This window comes from Malaclemys terrapin, chromosome 7 (genome assembly GCF_027887155.1).
Source record: "Malaclemys terrapin pileata isolate rMalTer1 chromosome 7, rMalTer1.hap1, whole genome shotgun sequence".
Lineage (NCBI taxonomy): Eukaryota > Metazoa > Chordata > Testudines > Emydidae > Malaclemys > Malaclemys terrapin.
The window spans coordinates 58,679,596-58,705,300 of record NC_071511.1 but is presented as its reverse complement, the minus strand read 5'-3'; the positions used below and the strand labels follow the sequence as shown (position 1 = coordinate 58,705,300).

The 25,705-nt window shown below is 45.0% G+C and overlaps 1 protein-coding gene across 1 annotated transcript; it reads left to right on the top strand.

Annotated features, from left to right (window-relative positions):
- The first annotated feature begins 3,791 nt into the window (after positions 1 to 3,791).
- LOC128840319 (cytochrome P450 2H2-like) lies at positions 3,792 to 25,674 on the top strand. Its single transcript, XM_054034161.1, has 9 exons — positions 3,792 to 4,012; positions 5,296 to 5,458; positions 8,464 to 8,613; positions 12,064 to 12,224; positions 19,906 to 20,082; positions 20,438 to 20,579; positions 21,081 to 21,268; positions 23,404 to 23,545; positions 25,101 to 25,674. The coding sequence occupies exons 1-9, from the start codon at positions 3,833 to 3,835 to the stop codon at positions 25,280 to 25,282; spliced, it is 1,485 nt and encodes a 494-aa protein (XP_053890136.1). The 5' UTR covers positions 3,792 to 3,832; the 3' UTR covers positions 25,283 to 25,674.
- The last annotated feature ends 31 nt before the right edge of the window (positions 25,675 to 25,705 follow it).

Below are 25,705 nucleotides of genomic sequence, written 5' to 3'. Positions count from 1 at the left end.
GCTCACCGACCTGTGAGCCGCGCCGCTCCGCCCCGCCCCGCTCCGCTCACCGACCTGTGAGCCGCGCCGCTCCGCCCCACCCCGCTCCGCTCACCGACCCATGAGCCGCGCCGCTCCGCTCCGCTCACCGACCCGTGAGCCGCTCCGCTCCGCTCCAGCCGTCCCTTGGGCTGCTCCCACAAGGCTCTGCTCTGCTCTGCTCTGCTAGCTGCTCCTCCAGCCGCTCCGCTCACCGACCTGTGAGCCGCTCCGCGCCGCTCACCCCTGCTAAGCTAAGTTAGCTTAGCAATATAGCTTCAGGCTCCCCCACTAGTTAACACAGCCTCAGTGATCTCAGCTCTTAAATAGCTTTAGCTCTTTTGTGATTTCAGCTCTTAGTGATTTCAGCTAGTAGTAGGGGAGCCCCAGTGCTGGTGCACAATTGGCCCAAAGTGAACTCAGCTCAGCAGTCTGTAACTAGACTCCTAAGGGAATCAAAGTTAGCTCCGACATTCAACAGTGGAGAGAGGAGGTAGTGCAATTGGTGTTTCAAACCCTCAAAGAGAGCTCATAGCATCAGGTATAAATACCTATCCCCATCCTCTCTCAATTCACTGGGTTTTGTAACCCATGCCCCTTGACAAGCAAATGCTACTTAGGTAATGGTGAATGACTCACTCAGTCCTTCTGTCATACAACAGTTCCACTGGCCTTGATTCACAGAATCAGGGTAACAAAACTTTATTCTTCCTGCCCCAATAACAGAGAAACTGGGGATCCCCCACCAGCCAAAGTAACCACTTTGAGTTGCTGTGGTTTCATGCCAGGCGAGTGGGTGTGCCTATGCAAACAAGATCAGCCCCTGGAGTTCTTTTCCACACTCGCCATAATTCACCACCAGATGTCAGGGTAGAGCTCATCCTGACTCTGCTTACACTAGGAAGGAGTCTAGTCTGTGAAAGAAGCTTATTGGAACATCTCTGAGGGTGAGATTTTACCTGTAAACAGTTTCTTAATGTATTAATAATAAAATATAAGGAGATATACCTATCTCATAGAACCTTGAAAGGTCATTGAGTCCAGCCCCCTGCCTTCACTAGCAGGGCCAAGTACTGATTTTTGCTCCAGATCCCTAAATGGTCCCCTCAAGGATTGAACTCACAACCGTGGGTTTAGCAGGCCAATGCTCAAACCACTGAACTATACCTCCCCCCTTAGGCTTAGACTTGCATGTTTTTGTGTTATTTTCCTCGGTGACTTACTTTGTTCTATCTGTTATTACTTGAAACCACTTAAATCCTACTTTTTATACTTAAAAAATCACTTTTGTTTATTAATTAACCCAGAGTAATTAATACCTGGGGGAGAAAACAGCTGTGCATATCTCTCTATCAGTGTTATAGATGGCGGACAATTTATGAGTTTACCCTATATAAGCTTTATACAGAGTTAAATAGATTTATTTGGGATTTGGATCCCATTGGGAACTGGGTGTCTGGGTGTTGGAGATAGGTAACCTGCTGAGCAGTTTTTGGTTAAAGTCTGCAGCTTTGGGGGCATGGACCAGACTTGGGTCTATGTTGCAGGAGGCTAGCATGTCTGGCTCAACAAGGCAGGGTTCTGGAGTCCCAAGCTGGCAGGGAAAACAGGCTCAGAGATAATTCCAGCATGTCAGGTAACAGTCCCAAGGGGGTCTCTGTGACCGAAGCCGTCACACCCTGTTTATCCAACCCTCCATTATCTGGCTTTCCATATTAACTGAACAGCCAGCACACACAGGTCCAGAAGTGGGCGATCTATCCTGTAGCCATTAGATGGAACTGCAGCCTCACACTGTCCCATTCTCCGGATTATCCGAATTTTTGATTAATTGATCTGACCCCGATCCCTATTAGATCAGATAAATGGGGTTCTGCTGTACCTTGAAGGGGAGAAAATAGTGGCTATAAAAAGTTCTTTAAATGTAGAGGGAAAAGGGAGAGCAAGAACCAGTGACTGGGATCTGAACCCAGAAGAACTGAAATGAGAATGAGGCACGCGTTCTTAACAGTGAGGGTGATTAACCACTGGAACAGACTATCAAGTGGTGAATTGAGGTCTTCACATCGAGATTTGGTGCCTTTCTGGAAGATCTGGTAGCCAAGCACAAGTTACTGGGCTCAATACATGGCTAACTGGGTGAATGGCCTGGACATCAGACTAAAGGATCTAGACTCTTCTGCCTTAAAATCTATGACTTGATGTTAGCTCTGCATTTCCAAACTGTGAAATCACTGGTTTTCTTTTAAGCTGTACTGTCCCTTCACATCTTGTTTTAATAGTTTCTCATGGACCCTGATTGAAATCCCACTGAAATAAATGGGAATAGTTCCACTGACTTCCAGGTCACGTCAAGTCTTGCTTCTCAGAGTCTTAATGTTTCAGTTTGAAACGAAGAATTGTACAGGTTCAATATAAGGGGTGTGTGTGTGTGTGTCACAACATTTTTTAAAAAGAAGAACAGGGGTACTTGTGGCACCTTAGAGACTAACAAATTTATTAGAGCATAAGCTTTCGTGGACTACAGCCCACTTCTTCGGATGCATATAGAATGGAACATATATTGAGGAGATATATATACACACATACAGAGAGCATAAACAGGTGGGAGTTGTCTTACCAACTCTGAGTGGCCAATTAATTAAGAGAAAAAAAACTTTTGAAGTGATAATCAAGATAGCCCAGTACAGACAGTTTGATAAGAAGTGTGAGCATACTTACAAGGGGAGCTAGATTCAATGTTTGTAATGGCTCAGCCATTCCCAGTCCTTATTCAAACCGGAGTTGATTGTGTCTAGTTTGCATATCAATTCCAGCTCAGCAGTCTCTAACAGAAAAACTTCAAAAACAGACTCCAAGGAGAGACTGCTGAGCTGGAATTGATATGCAAACTAGACACAATCAACTCCGGTTTGAATAAGGACTGGGAATGGCTGAGCCATTACAAACATTGAATCTAGCTCCCCTTGTAAGTATGCTCACACTTCTTATCAAACTGTCTGTACTGGGCTATCTTGATTATCACTTCAAAAGTTTTTTTTCTCTTAATTAATTGGCCACTCAGAGTTGGTAAGACAACTCCCACCTGTTTATGCTCTCTGTATGTGTGTATATATATCTCCTCAATATATATTCCATTCTATATGCATCCGAAGAAGTGGGCTGTAGTCCACGAAAGCTTATGCTCTAATAAATTTGTTAGTCTCTAAGGTGCCACAAGTACCCCTGTTCTTCTTTTTGCAGATACAGACTAACACGGCTGCTACTCTGAAACATTTTTTAAAGTTTAACAAGACTTTGTGAAATCTCCAAAAAGATTCAGGATTCAGTTTAAATATTTATCAAACATTCAGCTTGGTGTTTTTCTTAAGTGTCTGCTGCTCACCGATCCATATGCTAAATCCTGGATAGCAACATGAAAAGGAAACATTATATGTGTAAAATGATCTAGCCAGCATCAAGTCTATGAGAAACATCATTCAACAATATGAGTGCAGAGAGAGGATGATTTCATGATAGTTTGGACAGTTTTACAGAGATTCAGTTAAGGATTAATTGTTATGCTCTATCAGTGAGTACATAATGGCAAATGGAGATGAGATATTAATAAAAAGGTTCAAAGGAGTTCATTCCTAGTTTGACAACTCCAATCACCTTTGTTAGTCCAGAGCTTATCTCATTAACTCAGGGGAACTCAGAGCTCCTATTGGCTAATTGCTTGCACCCCCTTTTGCTGTGTACAGTATAAAAAGTAAAGAGTCTGAAGTACAAAGTAAACCCCTATTAGAACCCAGAATAATTGCTGCACTCTACAATGGAACCTCTGGGAGCAACAACTATTTTTCTGGTGATTTGTGTCTCTTGCCTTCTTTTCCTTTCGGCATGGAGAAAGATGTCTGGAAGCGGGAAGCTGCCTCCTGGCCCTATTCCTTTTCCCATCATAGGGAACACGCTGCAGCTGAATACGAAGAATTTACCCCAACGTATAGATGAGGTAAGGGTGTTTTCATGGTACCAGTTTCTGGGTTGTAGGTGGACATTAAGCAGAACCTGGCAGCAATTCCATGTCACTCATCTCAAATTTCTGACTTCTTATTTCACAAAACAATCAGTCTTGGAGGCTAGATGTAAACTGTTCCGGATAATGTACTGCTCATATTAGAGGGATCTTATTCACAGCTAATCCAGAATCCCCCCCGCAGCTGCACTGCAATGGATACAAGTGATCACAGGGTGGGGACAGCGGTCTAGTGGGTTATGTAAGGAAATGGCAGTGGTGAGCCTTGTGGTCTGTATCTACCTCTGCTACAGACTCCATGTGTGCTCTTGGCCATGTCACTTAACCCCTTTGTTCCTTAATTTTTCCATCTGTAAAATTGCTCTAATGATATTTGCCTGCATCACACAATGATGGTAAGGCAGAAACTGCAGCTCAGATTTGAAGAAATGATGTTGTAGTGCTGCATGTTCTGACATTTTAGCGAGCTCTGCAAACACAACCTGGGATTGGAGAGACAGGTTTGATTCTTTCCTTCTGGCAAATCATCACAAATAATGAGGATTGTACAGGACAAATTCTGCCCCCAGTTACAGCTGTTCATCTTCATTCTCTTCTCATCATGCCCTGAGATACAGATGTGTTTGTTGATTTGCACAGGTGTAATCAATTGGAATATGGACAGTAATTCCTCTGGTGATGTAAAAGGGGAAACAGAATCTCACTTTTCTCTGTCTTTGGCTCTGCAGGCCAACAGAAGTAAAATGAAGGGAAAAATCTCTCTTGTCATTATAAAATCAACTGACATGACTGAATAAATGCAGGCAGCATTTCTGTGGAGTAAAAAGTGTCATTTTTACAGGGTGCTCAAGATCACAGTTGAAAGGCCCCATATTAATGTAGTCTATTCTTATAATGACATAATTGTATAATACAGACAGAATTATCCTGGGAACACTCAGAGACACACATCTATAGGGAAATATGTTTAAAATGTTATAAGATAACAAAGGGAAGCCCGAAGAGTCAGGAAATCCCAGATCCTCCAAGATATGTAGGTGCCTAACTCTCATAGAAATCAATGGAGTTAGGCTCCTAAATACCTTGGAGGATCTGGGCTGAAATGACCAAGTCTGCATGGTGATCAGTAGTAAAACTTGCCTAGTATTAGCTCAGTGGCATGAGAGCACTTTCATCAGTTTGTAATTTGATCTGCTCACATTCTTATTCGTCATTAAGTGGATCTAAGTTAAAACTTACTGGTCTTTTGTGTTAAACAGCTCAGTGCAACGTACGGCCCAATTTTCACAATATACTTAGGTTCAGAACGGATTGTGGTGCTGTATGGATATGAAATTGTGAAGGAAGCTCTGATCGGTCTCGGGGACGAGTTCAGTGGAAGAGGAAGTATGCCGATATTTGAAAAATCCTCCAAGGGAAGAGGTACCTTTCAAGTAACTTCAGCATATAGAGGAGAACACAATTGCAAAGACAAAAGGGAAACAGCTGGAGTTTCATTCATACAGTAATAAAAATTGGATAAATAGTCTTGGTTTCAGGAAAGAGCCTCTTCCCTATTGTGCCACTGTTGCCCAGAATTTGACATTCATCTGTGTACCCCAGAACTTGACAGTCCAGCAGTCAGCCATTTTGTATGTTCAGCCACTGCCAGTTGAAAACCAAATATCACATAGCTAGGAAAAATCTCAGGCCTTTGTGAGACAAGGTCAGACAGCTGCATACTTGCAGTTTGTTAATCAGAATGGGAGGATGGGATACAAAGTTATGGGGGAAAGTGAGTGAATAGCGACCTTGGTTTTTAGGCGCCTCTGACATATTGTTGTTATGGCTAGAAATAGCAGAAATGTTTTGAGCTAACGTGTAGCTTGTTGAAATTAGGAGAATTGAGGGCCCAGTAGAAGTTATTATGCTGACCCACTAGGAGTCACTGTAGCTTATGTTCTTTGTTATAGTTAGCAGTTTCAGGGAGCTTTTCTTTGGGAAAGGAGCAGGCATCTAAACTCCCTATCAGCTGGGCAGATTGAGGGCCCCTGGAAGTCCGACTGGTGATTACTCAAAACCATCTCAGATTGTGGGTAACTATATCTGGGATGTTCCAAACCTATTGCTTATGTCTGTGTGTGCTTAATAGCTCATAAATCGGAGATTTAGATGAGAGCATGCTTATATCAATCATTTATCCGATTTATCTCATTGATTCATTCTTGATGCTGCCTGGAGTGAAACAGTTAAGTTACCACATTTTTGGGTTCTGAAAACCCTGGGTAACACCACTGGTTCATTGACATGAATGGTTCCATGGGGCGGCTCCAGGCACCAGCGCAGCAAGCGTGTGCCTGGGGCGGCAAGCAGCGAGGGGCGGCCTGCCGGTCGCTGTGAAGGCGGCAGTCAGGCGGCCTTTGGCGGCGTGCCAGCGGGAGGTCTGCTGGTCCCGCGGTTTCGGTGGCAATTTGGCAGCGGGTGTGCCGAAGCCACAGGACTGGCAGATCACTTGCAGAAATGCCACCGAATCCTCATGACCACAGACTGTCCACAGGCATGCTGCCAAAGGCCGCCTGACTGTCGTGCTTGGGGCAGCAAAAAACACAGAGCTGCCCCTGATGGTTCCGAGCATGTCACTATAGGTTTATGGCAGTTGTAACTGCCAGGCCAATCTACCTTACAAGGCCCAGAATACAGCCAGGAAAGCAGGGCTGGAGAGGCAAAGAGGATCACACCAAACAATGAATTCCTATCGTCTTCCTCCCTTGTCCTCACTGACTAGGTATATCCCATGAGCGGAGAAGGATTTTTTAAATCTTTTCATAATAAAAAGTGAGAGATGGAGTAATAAATATGGAAACACCAAGAAGTCCTTTTCAGGAAGTCTTTTATCTTATTTCTGCATTAGGTGAAGTGTAGTTACATTAGAATCAAAGTGACTGTGTAAACAACCTTCAGTGGAGTTACCTGATTACACAGAAAAAAAACTACTTGAAAGGAACTTCATTGAGGTTGTAAAGTCAAACACTCAGAAGCTAGGAAATGCTAGAATTAAGATTCCCTATGCAACTGCATAGAGATCTGAGTTAATGGAGTAACTGACAGCAGCAGTAGCTTGTCATCTCGTATGTGGACAGGCACCAGGATCTGTGAGGCAATGGTGCATGCCTAGTGAAGACAGAACCTTTGGAGATTTTAGCTGCTAAATTCTAAGAAGTCTCTATTGAGCATGTGTGAAATGTGATTTTTTTCAAAGGCTTGTGTAGCGGGGTGGTCACCCTCTCCTGCCCTGAAGGGCTTAAAACAGCCCTGGGAGAGGGCTGTGGCAGGGCAAAGCAGCAAGCCTCGGCTGATTGGGGGAAACAGCCACAGCTGGGGCCACGCCCCAATCGGGCCACAGCTGGCCCTATAAAAGGATTGCAAGCCAGGAGCTCAGGCAGTCCCTCTCTAGTGGTGGAGAGGGGAGGACCTGGCTGCCTGGGAACTGAAATGTGCCAGAGTAGAGTAGTGCTGGGGAATAGGGCAAGGGAGCTGGGGAGCTCCCACCTGGAAAACCCCCAGGCTGCAGGCCTTGTCTAAGGCCAAATAGGTACTGGGGTTGTAGGGGTTCAGCCCGGGGGTATGTGGAGGCAGCAGGTTCAAACCCCCCTGATGAGTGGTATAGACTGCAGTCTGCCCCATTGAGCAGGGGCTAGATGGTGACTGGCACTAGGCACTGAGGCAAGGTGGGAATAGAGGGTGGGAATTCCCCTGGGAAGGGAGCCCAGAAAGTGGGGGTACTGCCAGGAGGCAGCACCCAAGCTAAAGGGGCACCAGGGTCCGGGAGGGACATGGGGGCCAGCGACAAGCGGGATATTGGTCTGCAGAGGGCGCTCCAAAGGCTGGACAAGCTAATTCCCTGGAGGCGCCGCAGTGGTGACTTTTGCTTCGCTACAGCTTCTAACTTGGGCACATTGTGGGAAACGACTGAAAATGAAGTGGCCTATAATGGTCAATTAACACCTCTGCAGGAGTAGGTAAGTAGTCACCAGTCTGTCTTACAAATATTGTAATGGGCCATAAAAACAGTGTCTTTAAGTGTGAAACTCTTTTGCAGTCTGTCCCACCTTGTTTTTAGCTTGGATGCGCTAATTAACTGCTGCAGACCTGAGGAAGAGCTCGGTGAAGCTCAAAAGCTTGTCCCTTCCACCAACATAAGTTGATCCAATAAAAGATATTACCTCACCTACCTTGTCTCTGCCATATCCAGAGTCCAACTTGGCGACAGCAATGCTGCGAACAGTAATTGCAATGTAGTGGTATTATCATCTCCCTAGTAAAAAACAGGCACAATATCAGTGATGTTGAAGCTGAACCTTTGACTCACCAATATTTGGGTATTTGTCAAATAGGCAAACTGAGTCTGGCTCTCCCTCCTTTCATTCCTGTTCTCGTCCTGTTTTCAGGTATTGTTTTCAGCAACGGGGAGCGGTGGAAGCAGCTCCGCCGATTTGCCCTCACTAATCTGAGAAATTTTGGGATGGGGAAGAAAAGCATTGAGGAACGTATCCAGGAGGAAACCCATTTTCTGGTGGAAAGACTCAGAAACACACATGGTGAGGATTGTTTCATGTCCGTTGGAAACTGAGGAGTCAAAGACTCTTGTCTTTCTGTTTTTCATTATATTAATTGTTTGGTTCAAACGTCTTATTACTCAAGCCATTAACTGCACATATAACAACCTGTGTTAATATAATGGGAAAGGATGTGCGAAAAGTTCCAGAGATGACCATTTCTGTCTTTCTTTCTCACATTTTCTCCCCTCTGATCTGTGATCAATGAGCAAATGGAAAACGTTTGTCTAGAGTGTGTAGATGCAAACACTGAGCCATATTAGAGTGGGTTAGTTCCAGTGTGCTGGGTTAAAAAGACACCTATGTCTACAGTTTGCTTCTTCTCATTTTTTTCCCCTCTGCTAGATGTCTGATACATGTTTGGCACCTACATTCTATAGTGATGGGCTCCATAGGAATGTCTGAAATCATGGTGTAAATTTACAGTGCTTCATAAATGACACTCATTCGCTCTTATCTTATTCCTCTTCATTCCTTGTGGAATATAGGGCCTTCCATCTTTGCCAGTCTCCTACTGCAGTCTTAGATACTTCCAATGTCAATCTGATAACTAACAATTCTGCTTCTATTGTGCATTTTCATGTTACTCATGGTCTACCTTATTGCCTCTTGCCATGGGGGTTCCAGTCCAACGCCTGTCTTCTTACATTATTCAAGTCTTTTGTCCATGTATGTTCTAGCCATCTGCATTTTCGTTCTAGAATTTCCTGTCCCATCAGTTTTTGTTTAATCTTCCTCCAGAGTTCTTCTTTTTTTCTTTTCTTTTCTATCTGTTTGATACTGAGGATTTTTCTAAGGCAACTGTTAATAAGAACTTGGAGTATAGATATAAGGTCTCTCAATACGTCTCCATGTTTCAGCATGATATAGTGAGACTGACTTTACCATTGTGCTAAATATTTGAAGTTTCGAATTGGGAGGGTAAGATTTCTATTTCTCCACATCGGCTTTAGAGTTACAAGGGCATGTTAGGCTTTTGCTATTCTGGCTTTAATGTCTTTGTCCGTTCCACCTGTTGTATTTGAGATTCTGCTGAGATGTGTGAAATATCAGAGCTCTTCTGTGTCAGTGCCAGTGATACTCCTCAATTCTTATTTATATTCCATAAGAACGGCCATACTGGGTCAGACTAAAGGTCCATCTAACCCAGTATCCTGTCTTCCAACAGTGGCCAATGTCAGCTGCCCCAGAGGGAATGAACGGAACAGGTAATCAACAAGTGATCCCATCCCCTGTCACCCATTCCCAGCTTCTGGCAAACAGAGGCTAGGGACTCCATCCCTGCCCATCCTGGCTAATAGCTATTGATAAATATATTCTCCATGAATTTATCTAGTTCTTTTTTTTAACCCTGTTATAGTCTTGGCCTTCACAACATCCTCTGGCAAGGAGTTCCACAGGTGACCTCGTCAAAGGCTTTCTGAAAATCTAAATACACTATATCCACTGGATCCCCCTTGTCCACATGCTTGTTGACTCCCTCAAAGAATTCTAGTAGATTAGTGAGGTATGCTTTCCCTTTACAAAAACCATGTTGACTATTCTCAACAAATTATGTTCATCTATATGTCTGACAATTTTGTTCTTTACAATAGTTTCAACCAGTTTGCCCGGTACTGAAGTCAGGTTTACCGGCCTGTAATTGACGGGGTCTCCTCTGGTGCCCTTTTTAAAAGTTGGTATCACATTAGCTATCTTCTAGTCATTTGGCACAGAAGCTGATTTAAATGATAGGTTACAGATGACAGTTAGTAGTCCTGCAATTTCACATTTGAGTTCCTTCAGAATTCTTGGGTGAATACCATCTGCTCCTGGTAACTTATTCCTGTTTAGTTTATCAATGTGTTCCAAAACCTCCTCTAATGACACCTCAATCTGGGACAGTTCATCAGAATTGTCACCTAAAAAGTAGGGCTCAGGTTTGCGGATCTCCCTCACATCCTCAACAGTGAAGACCAATGCAAAGAATTCATTTAGTTTCTCTGCAATGGCCTTATCGTCCTTTAGTGCTCCCTTATCTCAATCATCCAGTGGCCCCACTGGTTGTTTAGCAGGCTTCCTGCTTCTGATGTACTTACACATTTTTTTCTATTACTTTTTGAATCTTTGGCTAGCTGTTCTTCATATTCTTTTTTGGCCTTCCTAATTACATTTTTACACTTCAGTAACGTCTAGCGGTCCCAGCTGATATAGGGGCTCCTTTGCGTATGGACTGTTGGAACAAATGGTTTGAGACAGTCCCTGCCTCAAGCAGTGTACATCATAAATAGACATGAATGAAAACAGTGGAAGAAGTGAACGATTTTCCCTGCTATTTTAGAGATGGGGAACTGAGATCCAGGCCAGTGCCTTAGCCACAAGATCACCCTGCCTCTTGCCACATTAAGGGCCAAACTGAAGTTGGCTCTGCCCATCTGGGAGAATTGTGAGTGGGAGAGGAGACTGCCCTGAGACCCTTCCCCACCATGGTACAGACAGAAGAGAGCTGCTTTACTGCTGGTCCTGCTGCTTGTGCACTCTTAGCCAAGGGGCAGCTATTGCTGGTGGGAATGAGTGAAAGAGAATCGACAGGTGAGAGACATGAGCAGGGGTCTGGTGCATGAAGAAAATGCTGCTTCTGGATGTTCCCCATGAGCACTGTGGTCTCAGGTCAGAGGTGTGAACTCTTGTCAATAACTTTGAAGAATGTTGTGCTGGTCTCTCTGACGCTGCAGCCCCAGGTCAGCTCTCAGTTACCAGCCCCATGTGTTCCTTGTGCTTATGAGGAAGGAAGAACCTGAAACGGAAGCTAAGATGTCACTCATGAGCCAGTGGGAAATTCAGCCTCTCCAATTGCATTAGCTGAGCTGTGGGGCCTGCTTAGCGCACTCTGAAGGCAGAAAGCAGACCCATCCCCCCTGCCGTTGTGCTGGGAGCCTTTATTCCTTCCCTAGCACAACAACTGTGTATTTATGCTGCACGGCCGGGGCTGTCAGTGCCAAGGGGAGATTGCTGCGCTCTGGGAGTTAGTGATGATGCTACAACAACACATGCAATGGCTCAGGCAAAGCCCTCTGAGCAGGATCCTGTTGTGAAAGGGTTGGGATCCTTTCTGTGAAATGGGCCCCAAGTCAGACAGGCAGGTGTCACTCAGAGAGGCACTGATGGCCCCTGGTCAGACCAGAGTGTGCCAGGCAGAGGGCAGCAGAGAAGACAGAGTGAAAACTGATTGCCAAGAAGAAAAGTGGCAACTGTTTAATTTAGCATGTGAGAGGTAAGAGTGGGGGTTGGGGCAGCCCTAACCCACCCTCCCCAGAGAATGGCTGTCAGCCCCACCTTGAGTCTTGCCCTGTGGTTGGAGATCCACAATGTGCCCATGCTGCCCATGACTCTGATGCTGAGGGTGAAGACACTGAATTAAAACTGATTCTTTTTAGTTTTGTTTTGCTCCAGGGCGGCCCTTTGACCCCACCCTCTTCCTCAACCATTCTGTCTCCAATGTCATCTGCTCCATCGTCTTTGGGGACCGATTTGACTATGAAGATAAGAAGTTTGTGACTTTAATAAATCTCATAGATGAAAATGGCAAGCTCCAGCGCTCCCCCTGGACAGTGGTATGTTCAGGGGTTTATTCCATTCTTCTCCTTTGTACTGGGGGAGGGGACAGATTTTTCTTTAACTATTAATTTTCCTTAAACAACATAAGAACATAAGAATGGCCTACTGGGTCAGATCAAAGGTCCATCTAGTCCAGTAGCCTGTCTTCCAACAGTGGCCAGTGCCAGGTGACCCAGAGGGAATGAACAGAACAGGTATTCACCAAGTGATCCATCCCCTGTCGCCCATTCCCAGCTACTGGCAAACATCCTTGCCCATCTTGGCTAATAGCCATTGATGGACCTATTCTTCATGAATTTATCTATTTTTTTAACCCTGTCTTGGCCTTCACAACATTCTCTGGCAAGGAGTTCCACAAGTTGACTATGTGTTGTGTGAAGAAATACTTCCTTTTATTTGTTTTAAATCTGCTGCCTATTAATTTTATTTGGTGACCCCTAGTTATTGTGTTATAAGAAGTGGTAAACAACACTTCCTTATCTATTTTCTCTAGACCAGTCATGATTTTATAGAGCTCAATCATATCTCCCCTTAGCCATCTCTTTCCAAGCTGAAAAGTCCCAGTCTTCTTAATCTCTCCTCATACGGAAGCCGTTCTATACCCCTAATCATTTTTGTGGCCCCTTTTCCGAACCTTTTGCAATTCCAATATATCTTTTTTTGAGATGGGGCGACCACATTTGCACATAGTATTCAAGATGTAGGCATACCATGGATTTATATAGAGGCAACATGATATTTTCTGTTCTATTATCTATCCCTTTCTTAATTATTCCCAGCATTCTGTTCGCTTTTTTGACTGCTGCTGCACATTGACTGGATGTTTTCAGAGAACTATCCACAATGACTCCAAGATCTTTCTTTAGTGGTAACAGCTAATTTAGACCCCTTCATTTTATATGTATAGCTGGGATTATGCTTTCCAATGTGCATTACTTTGCATTTATCAACGTTAAATTTCATCTGCCATTTTGTTGCCCAGACACCCAGTTTTCAGAGATCCTTTTGTAACAAGTGTTTCAGATTCCATCTCCTCATTAGACTACCGCTAAACTGATCCTCAAACTTGTTTTTAAATATTGTTTAAATTCGCACACAACACATCATTAGCTCAGAATTAAGTTTGCTTAAGGATATTTACTATCAACATTATTGGTAAAAATCAAGAAAGTTGCCAGCTAAAATATTAACATCCACACCAAGCACATGTCACATGCCTTATCACATAAGCAACATGATAGTGAATGTGAAGATATTTCTCACTTCCAAAGCAAACTTCCTTTCACTGCCAGCTCACACCCAGCCACCACACCCTTTCCTGAAAACTTCACGAAATGTGCAACGAAAGGCCTAACTCTCTGCTGACATAATTCAGTCAAAAGAAATGGAGTTACACTACAAGAGAGAATTTGACCCTTTAACTGCCACCTCAAGAAGTCTGAGGTATAGTTTCCTTTTAAAGTCTATAATGGCTTACTGTGGCCTAAGGAAATCTGTGGTCAGAGATAAGGTTGGGCACTTGAGGGTTTTTTTCCCAAGAAAAGTATGTGTGTTATGTTGGAAAAAATGGAGCGTGTCTTAGCTAATATAACTGAATGTCACTGCGGTTTTTGAGAGGAATTTATATATTGTGACAAAGTTCCTCCTCTATCTTGGTGGGTCCTGCGCTTATTGGCAGATTTTCTTGCCTCAGAGATTCACCATGTGAGTTGGGGAACAGCCCAGAGACCTTCCCCTCTGGGAGAACCCACAGTCCAGGTCAATTGGGAGGTTTGGGGGGGAACCCAGGCCCGCCCTCTACTCCGGGTTCCAGCCCAGGTCCCTGTGGACTGCAGCTGTCTATAGTGCCTCCTGTAACAGCTGCATGATAGCTACAACTTCCTGGGTTACTTCCCCATGGCCTCCTCCAAACACCTTCCTTATTCTCACCACAGGACCTTCCTCCTGGTATCTGATAACACTTGTGCTCCTCAGTCTTCCAGCAGCACACCCTCTCAGCTCCTTGTGCCTCTTGCTCCCAGCTCCTCATACTCCCACTACAAAGTGAAGTGAGCTCCTTTTTAAAACCCAGGAGCCCTGATTAGCCTGCCTTAATTGATTCTAGAAGCTTCTTCTTAATTGGCTCCAGGTGTCCTAATTAGCCTGCCTGCCTTAACTGGTTCTAGCAGGTTCCTGATTACTCTAGTGCAGCCCCTGCTTTGGTCACTCAGGGAACAGAAAACTACTCATCCAGTGACCAGTATATTTGCCCTCTACCAGACTCCTGTACCCCACTGGTCTGGGTCTGTCACATATCCTCCCCACTGCCCAACGCCAAGGGGTTGGGCAGCTTGGGACGCCAGACAGTGCACACGTGACAAGCCATTGGCGTTGCCATGACAGCTCCCTGCTCTGTGTTGCACACGGAACTGGAAAGGTTGGAGAGATAAGAACCATCTGGTCACCCTTGTGTTCTTCTTGTTCTGCTGCATCCATTGAAGAGGGGCATGGTTGGTCATGAGGACAAATCTGCGCCCGAGCAGGTAGTGGCGCAATGTTTCCATGGCCCATTTTACAGCGAGGCATTCTCTCTCCACCACTGCATATTTTTGTTCCCGTGGAAGGAGTTTCCGACTGAGGTATAGAATTGGGTGTTCCTCCTCCCCGACCATCTGTGATAGAACGGCCCCCAACTCTACTTCTGATGCATCCGTCTGCAGGATAAATTCCTTGGTGAAATCGGGGGCTATCAGTACGGGGTTATTGCAGAGGGCAGTCTGTAGGTCTGTGAATGCTTCCTCTGCTGCATCAGACCATCTCACCAGATCAGGTCCATGGGCTTTCACTAGGTCTGTCAGGGGGCTTGCCCTTGTGGCAAAGTGGGGGATAAATCGTCGGTAATACCCCACCACACCTAGGAACGCCCGGACTTGTTTCTTGCGACTTGGTCGGGGCCAATTTTGGATGGTCTCTAACTTGTTCACTTGGGGTTTTACCAGACCTTTTCCCACAATGTAGCCAAGATATTTGGCCTCTGTAAACCCTACAGCGCACTTGGCAGGGTTTGCCGTGGGCCAGCTCGTCTGAAGGTATCGAGGACAGCCTCCATCTTCTCCAAGTGGGTTTCCCAGTCTGGGGTATGAATGACCACATCGTCCAAGTAGGCAGCAGCATAACTGTTATGCGGGCATAATAGCTTGTCCATGAGGCGTTGGAAGGTAGCTAGGGCCCCATGTAGTCCAAAAGGGAGGACAGTATATTGAAAAAGACCCTCTGGTGTAGAGAATGCAGTCTTTTCCTTTGCGTCTTCTGCAAGGGGAATCTGCCAATACCCCTTTGTCAAGTCTAGGGTAGTCAAGTACCGGGCATTACCCAGACGGTCCACTAGCTCATCTATGCGAGGTATGGGGTACGCGTCGAACTGGGATACTCCATTTAGTCACCGGAAGTTGTTGCAAAATCTTGTGGTGCCATCAGGTTTGGGCACCAGCACGATTGGGCTGGACCACTGACTGTGGGATTCTTCGATGATCCCCAACTCCAGCATTTTTTTTACTTCTGCTTTTATTTCCTCCCTTTTTGCTGCTGGCACCCGATAGGGCCTCATTGTTACTCTGGCCCCAGGGTTCGTGACGATGTGGTGATATGTCTCGGTTGTTCGACCCGGTTTTGTCGAGAACACATCTTGGTTCCAGAAGATCATGTCAGACACCGCATTCTTCTGGTTTGGTGTTAAATCGGGAGACACTCTCACCTGTTTGGAAGGCTTATTTTCCTGGGCTAGGTCTTTTTGGACCGTTGTGCATGCCTCTTGTGCATGCCAGGGTTTCAGAAGGTTAACGTGATAAATCTGTTCTTGTTTTCTGCGTCCTGGCTGCCGCACCTTGTAGGTTACTTCCCCCACGGGTTCAACCATCTCATAGGGCCCCTGCCATTGGGCCAGAAGCTTGCTTTCTGCCGTGGGTACCAACATCATAACCCGATCCCCTGGTTGGAACTGTCGCACTTTTGCCTGGAGATTGTAATGGGTTCGCTGGGCCTCCTGTGCCTTCTCCAAATGTTCCCGTACAATAGGGGTAACCCAGGCTATCAGATCTTGCATCTGCATTACATGCTCTATTATATTTCTCCCCTCATAGGGTTCCTCTTCCCAAATCTCTTTGGCAATATCTAGTATGCCACGGGGGTGACGCCCGAATAATAACTCGAAGGGGGAAAACCCAGTTGAGGCCTGTGGTACCTCCCAGATAGCAAACATAAGGTAGGGTAGTAGGGTGTCCCAATCCTTCCCGTCCCGACTTACCACCTTCCTTATCATAGCCATGAGGGTTCAGTTAAACCTTTCTACCAACCCATCAGTCTGCGGATGGTAGACCGAAGTTCTCAGGGTATGTATATGAAGCAGCGTACAGAGGTCCTTCATTAGCTTCGACATAAATGGGGTTCCTTGGTCAGTTAATATCTCCTTCGGTAGCCCCATTCGGGCAAAGATCCCCACCAGTTCTTTGGCTATAGTTTTAGAGGCCGTGTTCTGCAGGGGGACAGCTTCTGGGTAGCGAGTAGCATAGTCCAAAACAACAAGTATATATTGGTGGCCCCGAGCCATCTTCTCCAGGGGTCCCACTAGGCCCATGGCTATTCGCTCAAAGGGGATCTCTATGATGGGAAGGGGTACTAAAGGTGCCCTCAAGTGGGGACGGGGACTGTGCAGCTGACACTCTGGGCAGGAGGCACAGTACCTCCGCACTTCTTCATGTACTCCGGGCCAGAAGAACCATCGTAGGACTCGTGCCAGGGTATTCTCTACCCCCAAATGCCCCCCAAAAAGATGACTATGAGCAAGACTTAATACAGCATTCTGGTGTTTTTGAGGTACTAGGATCTGCTGTACCTTCTGCCCCTGTACTGGTGCAATCCGGTATAAGAGATCCTTCTTCATTATGAAATAGGGTCCTGGTCCCTGGGTTTTTCCTTCCACGGGGACCCCATCTATTTCAGTCACCTCCTTCCTAATGTTGTCATACCTTGGGTCTTCTGCCTGGTCCCGTCCAAAATTTCCTCTCCCGGGGCTAATCTGCCCAAGATCTAGGGGCCCAGTCTCTGTTGCCTCTACTGGTTCAGAAGCATTAGGGTGGGGGTCAGACTCAGGTGCTTCTCCCTCCTGCGTGGCCTCCTTTTCAGCTGCGCGGGTCCGCCTACCTACAAGAGCGACCCTCTGGCTTTGGGTCAGTATTTGGGTTCCCAAGGCCTTAGCTGCCCTTCTGTCCCTTTTTGTCTTTCTACCCTGTCTGGGAGTGGAGAACAAATCTGGGGATATTTCAGAGAAGATTGGGGGTTGGCAGTCTGCTGTGGGTGCCTCATCAATTTTAGGGTCCCCATCTTTCTCCAATCCCCCTACTGGGAGTAAGTTTCCAAACCCTGGGAAGTCCCTCCCTATGAGTACCGGGTATGGGAGTTTAGGAACTACACCTGCTGCTACCTCAGTAGTGTTCCCTTGGATCTCGATTTTTACTGGGATGGTGGGGTAGTAACTAACTGTCCCATGGACACATATTATCCCCGTACGTTTAGCCTGCAGCAGCTGATTACGCTTCACGAGCTTCCCTGAGATAAGCGTGATAGCACTCCCCAAATCAATCAGTGCTGTGGTCCCTACCCCATTTAGTTTCACTGGTCTGGTATACATATTTGGGGTGAGTGAGACCCCCACAAGGTGGATTAGGGAGCATGGATCTGCCCAATTCCCCAGGTTACACTGCATAGGCTCCTCAGCATTGGGACACTGTAGCTATGTGTCCCCACTCCCCGCAGGCATAACATCTGTATGGAGCCCTAGGCGTTCCCCGGTCTCTTGGTTTGGGCAGTCTAACATCACGATCCTCTTCTCCCTCAGTGCTCCGACTCTTTGTGGCCTCTAATGGGCCTTCAGCCTCTCTCTTTTTCCACCTGGGCCCTCCTGGTGGCCTAGTCACCCGAACTTTAGGGCTTGGTGCTGCTAGTTTAATCCGGGGTGCCTCTTCCTTAACTGGTCGGGTCAGCTCCCTCGCTGTCCTTCGCCTCTCTACCAGGGCGACAACCTTATCATAGGTGGAGGGTTCGTTCGGGCTTACCCAGGCACGAAGGTCTGGTGGTAGTCCCCTCATGTATCGGTCTATGACCAGAACTGCTAGTATCTCTTCCGGACTCAGGGACTCTGTTTGCAACCACTTTCGTGCGAGATGGATGCGGTCATACAATTGGGACCGCGGGGTTTTGTCTTCCTGGTACCTCCAACCATGATACTGCTGGACCCGCACTGCTGTCGTTACCCCATATCTGGCTAGGATCTCTGCTTTCAGCTGGGGGTAGTCTGCTGAAGCCTCTTCAGGCAGATCATGGTAGGCCTTCTGGGCCTCCCCACACAGGAATGGGGCAAGGATGCCAGACCACTGATCTCGAGGCCAGGCCTCCCGTAGGGCTGTCCTCTCAAAGGCCAGAAGGTATGCCTCTACATCATCCTCCCGTGTCATTTTCTGCAGCCAATGGCTGGCCCGTATGAGCCACGTCCCATCATGGCCGTGATTCAGCTCTGTAAGGGACTTTACCTGGTTTACCAGTTCCCGCAACATAGCTCCGTCTTGAGCAACCTGGTCCATCAGCAGGCGATTAGTCTCTTGCTGCAGCCGCACTGCCCTCCTGTTGGGCGGCTGCCTGGACACGGGTAGCCTCCTGCTGGGCCGCCGTAGCTTGTATCAGTGCCCGCACTACGTCATCCATTGTGGTGGAAAAAAAAAACAACCCTCTCCCTTTTTTTTTTTGTTTTTTGTTTAAATCACCCTCCTTCTGCCGCGCTGTGCACCCCAAGATCCCACTCCTGACACCAGTGTGACAAAGTTCCTCCTCTATCTTGGTGGGTCCTGCGCTTATTGGCAGATTTTCTTGCCTCAGAGATTCACCATGTGGGTTGGGGAACAGCCCAGAGACCTTCCCCTCTGGGAGAACCCACAGTCCAGGTCAATTGGGAGGTTTGGGGGGAACCTGGGCCCGCCCTCTACTCCGAGTTCCAGCCCTGTGGACTGGAGCTGTCTATAGTGCCTCCTGTAACAGCTGCATGACAGCTACAACTCCCTGGGCTACTTCCCCATGGCCTCCTCCAAACACCTTCCTTATTCTCACCACAGGACCTTCCTCCTGGTGTCTGATAATGCTTGTGCTCCTCAGTCCTCCAGCAGCACACCCTCTCACTCTCAGCTCCTTGCACCTCTTGCTCCCAGCTCCTCATACTCCCACCACAAAGTGAAGTGAGCTCCTTTTTAAAACCCAGGTGCCCTGATTAGCCTGCCTTAATTGATTCTAGAAGCTTCTTCTTAATTGGCTCCAGGTATCCTAATTAGCCTACCTGCCTTAACTAGTTCTAGAAGGTTCCTGATTACTCTAGTGCAGCCCGTGCTCTGGTCATTCAGGGAACAGAATACTACTCATCCAGTGACCAGTATATTTGCCCTCTACCAGACTCCTGTACCCCACTGGTCTGGGTCTGTCACAATATGTTGAGTAGTCTGATTTAGTAGAGCTTGCAATGTTCTGTTGAATCCATTTTGATAGGAAGGTGCCAAAGAAATATTGTATTGTTCTGCTGTAGTGAGACATTTGAGTGAACACTATGGTTATCTGTTGTGTCCAGATAACCCAACTGTGTTTTTCTTTCAACCTTTAAAGCTGTACAATTTTTTCCCGACTCTCATGGATTACATACCCGGGCCTCACCACGGGATATTTAAAAATTCTCTGGAGTTCAGAAAATTTGTTCTGGAGAGAGTGAAGATGCACAAAGAGTCTCTGGATGCCAATTGTCCTCGAGACTTCATCGATGCTTTCCTCATCAAAATGGAAGAGGTATGTGAGGGAAGCAGCCCCCCTTTCCTGTAGAATGGGTTATATACATCATCGGGATTAATTTCTTAAATAATAACATAGGACATGGCCCAAAAAGGAGAAATGTTCTCTGCCCAAGGAAAGTGCGTTATAATGGTCAAACTGTGCTCTCCTACTTCATGTAAAGAAAAAAATCACCTTATTGTACAGAAAAGGCCCAATGCACCGCAATAATACAGCTGTAATGTCAGGTGCTATGGGCCATTTGAGTGGGATTTTTATAATGATGACAGGTAGGTCACTCTTTTGGCCTATAAGAATATATCCTATAGTTTTAAAGTCAAGAATCAAAGATCTTCACCAAATTTTTTTTCAGGAGCAAAAGAATGTCCAGTCAGAATTTAATGTGGAAAGTATGGTAAATAGCACGTTAGAATTATTTGTCGCGGGAACAGGAACAACCAGCACCACCCTGAAATATGGACTCCTTATTCTTCTGAAGTACCCAGAAATAGAAGGTAACAGTCTCCCACACAACAAACAAACACACAGACACACACAAAATGTTAGGTCCTGGGGGAACGTGAGGAATACATGGACCAGTAAATGGATACAGAGCATCTCCTTTTCAGTCACCAGAATTCATCTGGCCTGGCCTGGCAGTGACCTATGTTATTGTAACACGGTGGTGGTTCATTAGTTTATGTGAAGTGAGTTGAAGATGTGTTGAGGGGGTTTCCTACTCCAGTTCCCTGCAGGCAGGCGTTCTCATCCAAAAAGCACCATTACAACGGGCATTACTTGTCCCTGTATTGACTGTCTGAGCAAAGGGTCCAAAGGCTAAATAGGCCGTTGTGATTGAATTCCTCTCTCAATCCAGATCAATGAAGTTTTTGTAACACCAAATTGATCGGGTTTGTTATAATCCCAAATTGCAGACAGTGTGACACAATCGTGGGCAAATTTATGGGAATCCTCTTCTTTACCATTATAATTAAGCCTCATTAATCTGATGACAGAGAAAGTTCACGAAGAGATTGACCGTGTGATTGGCCAAAGTCGAAGCCCCTGCATGGCGGATCGAAGCCAGATGCCTTACACAGATGCTGTGGTCCATGAAATCCAGAGATTCATCGCTCTTGTCCCATTAGGTGTCCCACGTGCTGTGACTCGAGATGTTCATCTCAAACAATATGTTATTCCGAAGGTCAGTTCTCAATGTGTCTGCGAAGGGTCGAGTTCTTTTACCTTTTTCTCTTTTTAATTTTGAATTATTCGCAATAGAAATGCTTCAACTAGATTTTGTGTGCTGGGTTTTGTTGTTGTTGTTGTTACTGATTTACCAATAATATACCAATTATTATTGAATCCCCCCCAAGCCTCTGCATGAAGCAGAACAGCAGTTTGCAATCTGCAGGCTGGACTTTCCTTCCAGAAAGGGTTTCAGACCCTTGCTGTGGCATTTCGATATGGAATTGAAAATGCATTTAGCAATGGTACTCAGCTAAGGTTTTGATATCAAACTAGTATGCAGAAACATTCTCTTCTTTTGAGGCTGAAGGGATTTTGTTTCTGGGGAAATTTCTTGGCGCAGTTAGTTCACAAACAGAACAACATATCAAATGGAAATGAACAATGAAAGTATTGGAGCCCTCCCAACCTTTGCTTATTTCTGGAACTGAATGCAAGCCAATCAGTACAAATATGAAACAAAACAAAAACTACACTTCAAGGTTAAGGTATTTTTAATAGTGAGCCAAGCTTACACAGTTAATTCTTGGTTTTTGTTTACTAAATAATGAAAAATAGACTTAGATTTATATTAAATAGACTAATAGATTCTAAGGAGCATTGTGATTGTTTAGTTTGACATCCTATATATCACGGGCCATGGAACTTGTCCAAGAGCAGAAAAACATTCAATCTTGATTTTAAGAAATTGTCAGCGATGGAGAATCCACCACGTCCCTTGATAAATTGTTCCGATGGGTAATTACTCTAACCGTTAAAAACTTCCACCTTATTTCTAGTCTGAAATTGTCTAGCTTCAGCTTCCAGCGATTAGATCATATTACACCTCTCTCTGATAGATTGAGGAGCCCATTATTAAATATTTGTTCACCATGCACATATAGATACTTACGGACTGTTATCAAGTCAGCCCTTGACCTTGTCTTTATTAAACTAAATAGATTAAGCTCCTTGAGCGTATCACCTTAAGACATGTTTTTCTAATCCTTTAATCATTTGAGTTGTGGGCACCAGAACTGGAAATAGTATTCCGGCAGCGGTCTCACCAGTGCCATATGCAAAAATAAAATAACCTCGCTACTCCTACTCAAGATTCCCCTGTTTCTGCATCCAGGCACAGTTGCCAACTTTAATGCAGTAAATAAGCACCTGGCTTTCACAATGAGCCCAAAATCAAGCTAATCTCATTTCAAAACAAGTCCAAAACAAGCCAATCCCTAAGAACCCCAACACTCTATGTGACTAGATCCTCCTCCCCCCCCCCCCCCCCGGCATGCAGTCTGGGACTGTGGTGGGCCCGCTGAGCACCCCAACTCTCTCCCCTACTTGCCCTCCCCTTGCCCTTGCTTGCTGGAGCCGATCCAAAAAAAATCAACAAACTACAACAAGCTACTAGCCAACAAGCAACTCACAAGCCAATTAAGCCAAAAACAAACCCAATTTCTGCTGTTTTTTTCACAGGTTTGGCATGTCTGCCCAGGATAGCATTAGCTTATTTGGCCACAGTGTTACACTAGGAGCTCATGTTCAGCTAATTATTCACCACAACCCCCAAATCTTTTGAAGAGTCATTACTTTACTAGGATAACGGCCCCATCCTGTAAGTCTGGCCTACCTTCTTTGTTCCCAGATGTGTACGTTTACATTTAGCTGTATTAAAATGCATATTGTTTGCTGGCACCCATTTTACCAAGCAGTATCTGAATCAGTGACCTGTCCTCTTCAGTATTTGACACTTCCCCAAGATTTGTGTCATCTGCAAACTTTATCATGATGATTTTGTTTTTTCTTCCACATCATTGTTAAATGTTAAATAGCACAGGGCCAAGAACCAGTTCCTGCAAGAACCCACTGAAAACAGACCCGCTCAATGACAATTTCCTATTTTCAATTAAATGTTGAGACCTTTCAGTTAGTCAGTTTTTAATCCATTTTATATGTGCCATATTAATTTTATATTGTTCAGGGTATGCAAGGAAATGAAGAAAAACAAAGATGGGTCCCACAGTCCAACTCAAGTGAATTTTGGAGGCTTCTCTCTTCTGGATAGTGTCCACTTTAATTCTTTTTTTTCTGCATTTGCTAATTCAGGGCACCACGATATTCCCTGTACTGAAGTCAGTTCTATCTGACAGCAGGGAATTCCCAAACCCAGATCAATTTAACCCGGGACATTTCTTGGACGAAAATGGTGCCTTTAAGAAGAGTGACTACTTCATGCCTTTTTCTGCAGGTAAAAGAAATTGTTTTTATTTCAGATCCCAGACTGTCTTCTGGCTTTGCCTTGAAATTCCTAGTGGCTCTCAGACTGTTTAGTGCATAGTGTTTTCAGGTGGACCACGAAGCAGAGTCTCTCACGCTAGCAAAGCATCTATCAGTCTTTAAAGAATGTCACTTCCTGCTCGTTGTCTGAAGTGAATTTTTTGACTAACTACACACTCCCTTCTCTTCACTCTGCCTGGCAACGTCGTGTCTTGCTTTGCATGGTATCTGTCCCGTATAAATTAATCCATGATATAATGGGCAGACAACACTAAAACTGAAAGGAGTACCAAATGTAAAGTAAGACAAAGCCCACTGCATAGTCATCTGGAGAGAGATCATAGAAATGCAAAGTTGGAAGGGACCTTGAAAGTTCATCAAGTTCAGCCTCTTGCACTGATGCAGGCCCACCTAAATCTACACCATCCTTGAGAGGTGTTTGTCCAGACTGTCCTTAAAACCCTCCATTGATGGGGATTCTATAACCTCCCTTGGAAGCCTGTTCCACAGTTTGACTATCCATATCATTAAAAAAGGTTTCCTAGTACCTAACCTAAATCTCCCTGGCTTCAGATTAAGTCCATTACTTCTTGTCCTACCTTCAGTGGACAAGGAGAACAATTGATTCCTGTCCTCTTTATAACAGCCCTTCACATATTTGAAGACTATTATCAGCTCCCTCCCTCAATCTTCTTTCTCAAGACTAAACATGCCCAGTTTTGTTAATGTTTTCTCAGCGGTCAGGTTTTCTAAACCTTTGATCATTTTTGTTGCTGTCCTCAGAACTCTTTCCAATTTATCCACATCTTTTCTAAAGCATGGTGCCTAGAATGGGACAGGGTACTCCATCTGAGACCTCAACAGCGCTGAGCAAAGTGGGATAATTACCTCCGTGTCTTATATATGACACTACTGTAAATACACCCCAGAATGCTGTTGGCCTTTTTTGCAGCTGCATCCCATTGTTGACTTATATTCAATTTGTGATCCACTATAACCCTTCCGCCCCCCTGGATCCTCTTCAGCAGTACTACTGCTTAGTCAGCTATTCCCCATTCTATAGTTGTGAATTATAATTGTCCATATATTATAAGCATATTCTCCAGTCCATTATCCAAGTCATTAATGAAAATATTGACTAGTTCTGGACACGGGAAGGACCCTTGTTGGACTCCACTAGATACACCCTTTCAGTTCAAAAGTAAACTATTGATAGCTACTCTATGAGCAAGTTTTTTCAAACAGTTGTGCACCCAGTTTATAGTAATTTCATCTAAACCACATTTCCTTTTAAAAGGGCAGTATAAGGAACTCAAACCTTTAAATGATCTGTGAGTAGCTTCTTAAACCCTTGTATACTTTCATACCTTCCTGAACTCTGGGAGACAGCCATTATGCTCCATGCACTTACCCTCAATTATTCTGTGCATCTAACTTTAATCCTGAGATTTTTGCTTCATAAGTATTTAAAATATGCTGCAAAGAAAGATCTCCAGCATCAACTCAAAATTCCTTTTTCATTGCAGGGAAGAGGATTTGCGTGGGAGAGGGTCTGGCTCGGATGGAGCTATTTTTGGTACTGACAATGATTTTGCAGAACTTTACCTTGAAACCTGTCGTTGACTCCAAAGACATTGATATAACTCCAGAGTCGAGTTTTGTGTCAAATGCACCAAAATCATTCCAGCTCTGTATTCTTCCTCGATAAAGACAATGAAAAGTCACCTCAATGCTTTAGACCTGTGCATTAGTTTGATTGTTTTTGGACTTATTAATACAGTGACAGAAATGAACTCATTGTCTTCAAAGAGAAAGATCAACTACTAGTTTTTTATGTAACTTCAATTTAACAAAATTGTATAGTAGCAAAAATTAACCAGACAATTGACTCAAAAGCCATGTAGAATAATTGTGTACTGTTCTCAGACAGGCTTAGCTATGAACAGAAGCTGGGTATCTTTTCAGTTCATTTGTGATGTAGCTGACAATTATAGAAACTTCTTTAGGCAGATGTAAGGCTTCTTGATTGACAAGGAATTAGTAACTGTGTCCAGCACTTGAGCTCTGACCAGCCAATGAGAATAAATTGGGATGATGTAATGCTTTTGGCTCAATATCCTACTTTGATAGT